We start from the raw sequence: 9250 nt of genomic DNA, 5'->3' as shown, positions 1-9250 counted from the left end.
ACACACACATACACACACACACACACAATTCTCAGATAATGACAGAGTATGAACGGTGGACCAAAAACTTTCAGATGGCTCTAAATGCCCAGTTTCACAGTTTTATTTTTGACTTTTGAGGTCACCAAGATCAGATATTGCTAATATGAAAACTTACACAGCCCTTGTAAGGTGGAGTCTATCAGAAGAAATCTGGCTTTAAGGAAGCAGGAAGGGAGCTAAAATGCATTTCAGACATGATGATGTCCGTTTTTAGTGCTGCAGAAATATGAACAAAACCAGCTATGGCTGACAGTCTAGCACAGATCGGGGACGCATGTGCCTGATCACGAGCATCTGAAGTTATAACTTAAAACCATTTGGAACGCTAAGATAACAATAAGAAGACAGGAAGCGGGAATTTTCAGTGTTACTGATGAAGAGGGGTGATAAGGGATTGAGGACATTTTATCAGGCGCCGCTTAGGGAGAGCCGGGTGAATGCTGGAAGCTCCGAGCCGGAGCTGCGGCAGGAGGAGATGGTTCAGGAGAGATAGAGTCTAGTGGGAGGAGAGAGCGTTTTGGAGGACACTGCTGTTATCACAGGCTGCCAGCACCTAAAGGCACACCGCTACAACTGTATCCTCTACTCATGCTGGCATGTTTTGCTACAATCATGTTAACAGCAAAAGGGCAGAATCATTATTCATAACAGTGTTCACTGCAGACTCTGCTTTTTTTCTCCTCCTAGGCAAGTTCCACTTCATTTGTTCCATTTACAGCAGTGATGAAAGGATTATTCAAATGTATATTATTCTGGTTTTATAGAGCAATCAACACTCTGCCCACTTGCTCACTGGAGCGCTCAGCTGTAACACATGGCTTTCTTTAGCTGATCTGACCAACAAGCTGCTCTTGGGGACAGAAAATGAGACATTATGACACAAACTTGTTTGATGTGTTGATAAATCAGTTTTGTGTCCACTGACACACTCTACTGTATTTTCCATAACAGTCCCTGACAGTATCTGCCTGCTGTGAGGCAGCAGGTGTAAAGAGGCCCAAACACTTCTGCAGACCAACATTCACACACCACCCTCAAAAGGCAGGATAGAAATAATAGTTAGAGATGATATGCAAAGATTATCACAATATTAACTCTGTCCGTTTCAGCCACTCTTGCAGATGACAGGAGCTGCTAGCCAACAGTGGACATTAGAAAAGATGAGCTCCTATATGGAGTGCCTAAAACACTCGCATCATTATAATAATAAGAGACTAAAACCTGACTTTAGCTTATGCTACAGTTCTGATCCTGACATTTTACACAAACCTGCCACCTTTCTGTATCAGACAGTGTGGGTCATGATACAGTAAGATATGAGAAATCCCATTGTCTGCACCCACCTGCCTGGGCATTTAATGGAGTATGACACAGCGAGGTATCCTCCCAGATTGTGACCAAGAAGTATCATAGACTCCAGACCCACGCTGGCCCGCCACTGTTCTATGGACTCGACAAACTGATCCTCTGCTTCTGCTGCATCTGTTGAGAACACAGGCCTGCTGCTCTGGCCAAAACCCAGTAAGTCCAGTGCAAAGACAGGCCGATGCTGGGAGAGATCATCCAGATTCTGAGCCCACAGGCCCACCCCGCCGCCAAAGCCATGCAGCAGAACTAAGGGAGTTTTATCTTTAACATGGTCATTGCAAAACATCAGGGTCCACAGAAGATTGTCGTTGGAGATGGGAACAAACACTTTAGTAAATTCAGTGCTGACATCTGAAAAGAAAAGCACAAGATTACTTTAAAGTTCAAGAACATTACGATGGGTCAAATATTCCATTTCACATTAATCTAAATAACATCTCTTTTTTGATACTACTGAATCAATCAGGTGTCTTCACCAAAAGTGAGATTCTCTACAAAAGGGTTTTAAAAAACAAACAAACAAACAAAAAAATAAAAACCACAACAACACCACACACAAACACGGCAACAAGCTCAAACAAGAGCAATGCGATTTCTCACACTTACTGGTTCATTAGTAACATCCTGCAGGCACAGTTGGGTTAAAGTCATTCATAGAAAACAGCCCCTGAACTTCTTGATTTTTCAAAGCTGTAATCATCAATCACTTTATTTATAAGTTCCTATTCTACTGTGGTTAATGTTCTCTACTTGTTGTCACGACATTTTCTGGAAGACCGACATCTAATATTCCTTTAAATTTTGAGCAACGAAAGTCATGAGTTACTTTTTCCTGAGCTGTTTGTAGTCTTCGATAAGACACATACTTTACAAGTGATCTCAGACACATTTTGTAATTAGCATGAAACACGCTAAGGCCCAACGCATCTGCTCAGTTTATTATTTTATGTCAACAATTGCATTTTTGAGGACTTAAAGATGCTAAAAAAACTCATGTACATTTTCACCAGATCTAACACGTGCAAAATTTCTTATTTTATTGGTTTGTAAATGGCCTGTATTTGTATAGCGCTTTACACGTCCCTAAGGACCCCAAAGCGCGTTACACATTCAGTCATCCACACATTCACACACTGGTGATGGCAGCTACATTGTAGCCACAGCCACCCTGGGGCACACTGACAGAGGCGAGGCTGCTGGACACTGGCGCCACCGGGCCCTCTGACCACCACCAGTAGGCAACAGGTGAAGTTTCTCATGTACAGAGTAAGAAATGGTTCAATAATGCCACCTATGGTAGTACTACCAGCATGCGGTTTGAGTTACATGAATGAAATTTGGTACACACATACGTAAAGTCTGGAAGCCCACTGACCCAAACCCAACAGGAAGTCCGCCATTTTGAATTGAAGGTGACATTTTGGCGACTTCCTGGCATTATACTGTTGCAAACTCCTCCAAGGATCAACTTCATATTTGGTCAGTCTAAACTACAGACCTGGGCCATATTAAACTGCAACACTTTTGAGCTTTCTTCAAAGGGCGTGGCCGTGGTACCACGGCAAATTTCAACCAGTCGCCATGAAAATATAGTTTCCTCTTATTTACACATACATCGTCCAATCTGGACCAAACTTCCCACGTTTCATAAGGCTCCGCCCCTGAAAACATTTCTCCTGTCATATTTGATGGTGGTCACTGCACCACCTAGTGGGAACAAGAAATGTCATGTTATGCACTTTGGGCTACAGTTTTAAGGTGACTGACCGCAGCAACCTCAAATTTGCCAAAGAAAGTCTTATGAATTAAATCTGCAAGCAGCGATGACCAACACGGTCATCGCTGCTTGCAGATTTAATTCATATTTACAAAAAGTTATTTGATTTCTAGCCAATACAGGTTTTGTTTAGCAAAACAGGTTGTGTTTGAGTAGTGAACACAGGTGGGTGAGTTTTTACTTTTGCACACTGTACAAAAAGTGTATGTTTTAAATTAAAAAAAAAAAAATTACACTGGGTTTATCCTTACACTGCAGCATCTTCTCCTCTGAAGCTTGCAGATGGCTCTTTGAAGTTGGACACCACGATGGCAGCCAGTTGGGAATCCAGCACCACCTACGTACACAAAAGCACAACAGTATGAATATGAATGGTTTGCCTTATATTAATATTTCAAACGTTCATCATTATAATAATGATTCATCATCATGCTGCTTTGGGGTACTCACAGTCGTAGGGCTAAGATTCATAACACAAACCTGCACCACAGAACATTGACTCCTAGCTAACCAGACTCTTACTGTATGGTCCTCACTTAACTCATTTCTCATCTTTCTACCGCTTGGACTGCGTTTTGCAACACGCTAAACAATCAGGGTTACTAACAGGTTAAGCAAGCAAAAAACAGGCTTGATACACAAAATTACCATCAGAATTTATCACAGATGCTTTGAAAAATGTAGTGGTTTAAAGGTGTGAACATACACCATAAGACTGTAGCCTTATGGTGTATGTTTTTGTTGGAGTTTCCAGAGTGCAAAATCTGGGTAAAAAAATAAATGATCCAAATATGATTTGATAACAAATTGCAAAATTGTGCAAACAATTTCATGCAGAAAAACAAATAGACACCATATTTTTCAACTGATAAGGCTTCTACATTTGCTGTTAGGAGTGTTAATTTAGTTTTGCATTGCCAGGGAGAGATCGCTTTGTCATTTAGTTCTTCATGGAGTCCTCACACTGAATGTTTAGATTGTTCCGTGTTGGTATTTTAATGTAACAGAGCAGTCCTTAATATGAAGCATCCATGAAGCTTTATGCTTTAGGAACCAATACGTTGTATTAATGCTTCTCTGTATGACTTTATCAGTCTCCCATACTGTTGAGAGAAAATTCTGACCCAATGCCGTTTGTGAGGTATTTATTTAAGCACAGATCTCTTAAGATACCCAAAGGGATTTGTTTCTTTTTTCAGATAAATGGAATAACATTGATGGAGAGGTAAAAGCCTACATCTTTCCACTTTGGGGTTTTTTGTGTGATTTTTTTAAAATTGTAATTCTGAGCATTTTGTGGTTTTTGGTACTCTGGAAAACTGTAAATTATGAGCAGAAGCAATGTTAAATTGATGTTGATAAATCTGAGATATTTCTGTAAACATTCACATGCATGACTTCTGCACAGATTCATGTGGACACACTGTTAGTTAACAAGTCCCATTGTTCCTGAAGTCATGTGGTTTGTTCAGATACAACGTTGCAAACCCAACACACGCTGCAATGTTCTTTTTTAATGAAAAGGTTTTTTCATTCCTAATTCATGGCAACGTGTTATGGCAGGCCTTCTACTAGAAGGCATAACTAAACTACAGAAGGGTGTGACTTAAGAGTAAGGAGACACTTAAAGGTTTTTGGCTGAATGTCTAAACAGCTGTGTTTATTGTAAAAGTGTCATATCTCATGACCTCTCCATTAGCTGCTCTGTGTGGGAAAGCAACTTCTTACTTCACAGCTGGCTCTGAAATAAGCTCTTCTGCTTTCCTCCACTGGCCCAGTGTGGTCTTGAGGGAAAAGCATAACAGAGCACAAAGCTGTGACACAAAAATTTCGTTTCTTTGCTTTCTTTTGTCTTTAGGCAAGTCAACCCCCCCCCCCAAAAAAAAAAACAAAACCCCAAAACAAAAACCAACCATAACAACAAAATGTTCTTCTGTGACATGCAAACCTCATGTAGCAACACGCAGAGACATCAAAAGAGGAAACAAACGGCTGTCGTCACACTACACTTGACTCAATGTTCTCCTTCCCTGACATCGGTCACATTAGTTTCTTTAACAAGGCCTTCTTTACAGAGTCTAACCAGACATCTTGTTCACTTAGTAATTATCAAAACATTCATATCGAATTTCCCAGAGGAACCCACCCGAGGGATTAATAAAGTTATATCTTATCTTATCTCCAACTGTTTTGATAAAGGACTATTTGTCCTTTTCACTAGCTACAGCTGTTTTGATAAAGGGCAACTTAAATTGTTTGTCTGTGTGTCTGTAAGGTTTTCGGCTGCTAAGTGGATAGAACACCTGAATATGTCACCTTGAATTCTGAGACATCGATACAGGACGTGATTGATGCGATTTTAATCAGTCCCTTTCACATGTTTCAACATTTACCTAAGCCTACTTCTAATAATTCTTACAATTAAACAAATGTGACACACACACACGCAAAGACGCACGCACACACAAAAAGACAACAACAAGGATTTTTCTGTCTATTTTCTAAGTGAGCAGCAGCAGCGCAGCGCAGCGAATCTGTGCTGCCTGAGTGGTCCTCTGTTTTAAATAAGTCAGTACTGCAAGAGAACTCACATAAAGTCCTTTCCAACATGTGGCAGACATAATGAAGCAGCCTCATTACTGTGTTGTTTAGGCACAACTAGAGTCACAGACTTAAAAATCAGCCTAATTTAACTGCTCTGATCATCTCCCCCCCCCCCATGAAGGTTTTACTGTTTGGGGAGCTCATTGGTCATTTTGCTCATTTTAAGACTGTCCTCCACCCCCCATGGCTGTCGTTTTCTTTTTCAAATCATTACACATGATGCTTGGGCAGCAAGGAAGGTCCTGAAGGTTCAATCCAAAACTAGTTGTACTTAATTATTTTTTTAACATAAAAGCACATTTACGCTATATGCGCATGTGTTTCTCATCTGGGCTGCTGTTGGGGTTTTCTCTGCATTATTGTAGGGTCTTCACCTTATAATGCAGAACACCTCAAGGAGATGGCTGTGATTTGTGAACTGCACTTTCACTTTTAACCCACTCTAAATGCCTTTTACAAGTCTGGAAACGTCAATTTCAATGCCTTTTGAACAGGTTTTTGTTAATCGGGGTGGTGCTGCTCATTTATATTGCTTTGCACTGATAAGCAACCATTTAGTCTCAGCCTGTTAACATACATGTGTTGGACTCAATTGTTGGAGACGCAATTACTTGATAAACCCGTGAGTTTGCCAGGGTTATCAAAACGCAGGAGACACCCTGTGTGTTATTGTGAAAGGTAAGTTAAAGAGTCACAAAAGTTTACGTTTAGTTCTCCCTTTGCTTACGTTCTATTACTCTAAGTCTCATGAAAATCACCCAGCTGAAAGGAAACTGGACCTGCACAGTTACACATACAAACTAACAAAGTGAGGCTACAATAATGAAAGCTAATGTCTGAGTGGAGGTGGATATTTGTGTAAAAGAGTGTCACACCTGTGTCTGTGTGTGGATGCTCATAACATTACCTTATTGTTTTATCCACATAGCCCCACACACTCCTGGCCAGACTGGGAACACCAACAGTAGACAGCATTCTATGAATGACCCTGGAGATATAATAAAAGAGTAAGCGCGTGAGGGCAAAGGACAGGGACTGGCCGATGACAACGCCTGACAGCAAAACTATCATCTCCATTATTTAAATTATCAAGCATTTACTATAACACTTAAAAAAAGTTTATGGTTTTATCAAGGTTTTTTGTGCATTTCCAGAGGGCTTTTTATGCACATGAATATAAAAATATTCGCGCCACTGCAAAACTCTTGTTTAAAACCGGTGTTCTGACAAACCATCCTAGTTTGGCAAAACGTTCTACCGTAACTCTGCTGTCACAGAGTAATTCCAACACCAACTTAACTTTGCCCATCAGAGTATGCTTATAGGTCATATTCATACAGCCAGGATGGTTTGCCACTTCATTTTACCCGTTAAAGTATCTTGTAGGTAACATTCACTCTGACGGGTAAAATTAAGTGCCAAACATGCATGGTTTGGCACTTAATTTTACCCGTCAGTATGTTTGTAGCTGTTATTAACAAAGGTAGGATGGTTCGCCACTGAATTTTAACTGTTTAAGTATGCTTGCAGGTGAAATTCACAAAGGTAGGATGGTTTGGCAGTTAATTTTACCCGTCAGTATTTTTGTAGCTAATATTTACAAAGGTAGGACGGTTCGCTACTTAATTTCGTGTTGTGCGCATGCACAGAAACAACGGGTAGGATGGTTTGCGAGGTAGGATGGATTCTAAGAGCACCTGTTTTCCAATTTGCTCTACTATCTCTGAGGTAAAACAAACATGGCAGTCCAGCGGCTTTGCAACAAGAGCGTTATTTTACTTCTGTGGACCACACCGACAATACCTTCAAAGCACCGGTGAGTTTTTCAACGACCTTCTGCAGTCTTCGAGCACTCTCATTTAGTACGGGCCACTTTACAAGAAGGCAGCAATTAACTAATGAGGTTGGAGGGGGGGGGGGGGGGCAGGTTTACCTTGACCCAAGTGGTGCCTCTCTCTGACAGCCTGTCTAACTTTCGACAACAACACTCGGGCATTTTTCAGGAAAAGGTGCACAGTGTCGCTGTTATTTAACAGACACTTAGTGTCTGTTAAATAATAAAGGAACATTACCGTGGATAGACATACTCTGACAGGCCGGGGAATGTGATAGGTTAATAGAAATACTCACCCTCTGTTCTCGATCACCGCTTGCTCAGCCATAGCGCGACAGTCCCCGAGACGCTTCTCACAGTCACGTGGCTCTGACGTAGCTGCCGAGCTTGTGTGCATTTCATTTATAGCGTCAGTTGACTGAGACAAGGGGGAAGGGGGGGGAGTGTTATTCCTACTGTGGATCCACCTATCTCCGCTTCGTTTCTTCCTAGTAGAGTAAAACAAACGCACCCAGGAAGAGTTTGCGGAACTGGCGTGTCTGTCATGTCTAAACATTGCTGCTGATCGTGGAAGTGGGTCTTGGTAAGTATTTAAACTCCGTTTTGTGTTCCTTGTTTTACATTACTCGGGTATTTAAAAGTAACACAAGAGTGTTGAGCTTGCGCGGGCAGCTGCTGCTGTTCAGCTCTTCGGTTCAGTTCTTACGGTGAATCATCCTGCAAGTCATTAGAAATGTTCTCAACGGTCTTTAAACTCATTTATCTTGCTTATCTGATATTTCAGGTCTTACATTTAATGGGGACAGGTACTCATGCACATGTAACCTGCAGCGTGAAAGATACATGTAGAAAAAAGTTTTATTTACAGTGTTGTGCAAAAGTCTTGAGCCACACATCGTTTAGATTGTGCTAGGCGAATGGGATGTGATTTATCTGCAAACATAATTAGAAGCACAGTGTACAGACTTAAAAGTCAATATTTGGTATGACAACATTTATTTTTCCACACAGCTGAACTCTCTGAGGCCACTTGCTTTGTTATTTATTTAAGTGGTCTTCAAAAACAGGCTTCTTGAAGGGTGTTTGCCTTTCATTCCGTTTGTGAAGATGATCACACACTGCTTCAATAACGCTGAGATTTGGGCTCCAGCGAGGCCAATCCATGATGGATGGATGTGTACCATTATATTTGTTTCCATCAAGGTATGCCTTTACTGCATTCACAGTGTTTTTGGGATCATTGCCGCAATTAAATATTTAGCTGTTATCAATCAGAAGCTCTCCAGATGGACAAATCTTTTCTGCATTCATAATTCTACCAGTTTTGACAAGATCTTCAACACCACCATGCCTCCACTGTGTTTTCCACATGGCTGTAGTTAGTCACTGTTGTACTTTGATTCTGACCTTTTCTTTACGTATTGAAAAAAATCGAACCAAACTCCACTGGTTTTCAGTCCAGTTATTGTGTATGTTGGCATACCTCAGCCTTTGCTCTCTGTTTCATTTACTAAACAACAGCTTCTTCCATGCTTCCACTGAGGCTGTTTGATGGCTTCAGTGAACCATAGCTGGATCAGACTGAAAGTCCTGGGTCTTTGATGGATTTTTCTGTCTTATTTCAT

The 9250-nt window shown here is 41.0% G+C and overlaps 2 protein-coding genes across 5 annotated transcripts in view; one reads left to right on the top strand and one right to left on the bottom strand.

The window, feature by feature from the left end:
• The window catches only part of abhd5a (abhydrolase domain containing 5, lysophosphatidic acid acyltransferase a), a 14902-nt gene extending 6700 nt beyond the window's left edge, over positions 1-8202 (bottom strand). The window contains exons 1-4 of one of the 2 annotated variants that reach the window (XM_005742967.1): positions 7922-8202; positions 6699-6779; positions 3439-3524; positions 1386-1761 (exon numbers count right to left, since the gene is read on the bottom strand). In XM_005742967.1, the coding sequence (XP_005743024.1) occupies positions 1386-1761; positions 3439-3524; positions 6699-6779; positions 7922-8181 (803 nt within the window). In that variant the 5' untranslated portion in view covers positions 8182-8202. Of the gene's footprint in view, positions 1-1385; positions 1762-3438; positions 3525-6698; positions 6780-7594; positions 7650-7921 lie in introns of those variants that run through there. The other variant, XM_005742968.1, reaches the window with a different exon arrangement.
• The window catches only part of ano10a (anoctamin 10a), a 37083-nt gene continuing 35977 nt past the window's right edge, over positions 8145-9250 (top strand). For 2 of the 3 annotated variants that reach the window (XM_005742971.2, XM_013913314.1), the window contains exon 1: positions 8145-8208. The gene's annotated coding sequence lies outside the window, so the exon portion shown is untranslated. The remainder of the gene's footprint in view (positions 8209-9250) is intronic. The other variant, XM_005742970.1, reaches the window with a different exon arrangement.

Source organism: Pundamilia nyererei, unplaced genomic scaffold (genome assembly GCF_000239375.1).
Source record: "Pundamilia nyererei isolate P.nyererei 1_Seehausen unplaced genomic scaffold, PunNye1.0 scaffold00125, whole genome shotgun sequence".
NCBI classification, from domain to species: domain Eukaryota; kingdom Metazoa; phylum Chordata; class Actinopteri; order Cichliformes; family Cichlidae; genus Pundamilia; species Pundamilia nyererei.
Note: the sequence above shows the minus strand (reverse complement) of the source record. Positions and strands in the feature narration are given on the sequence as shown.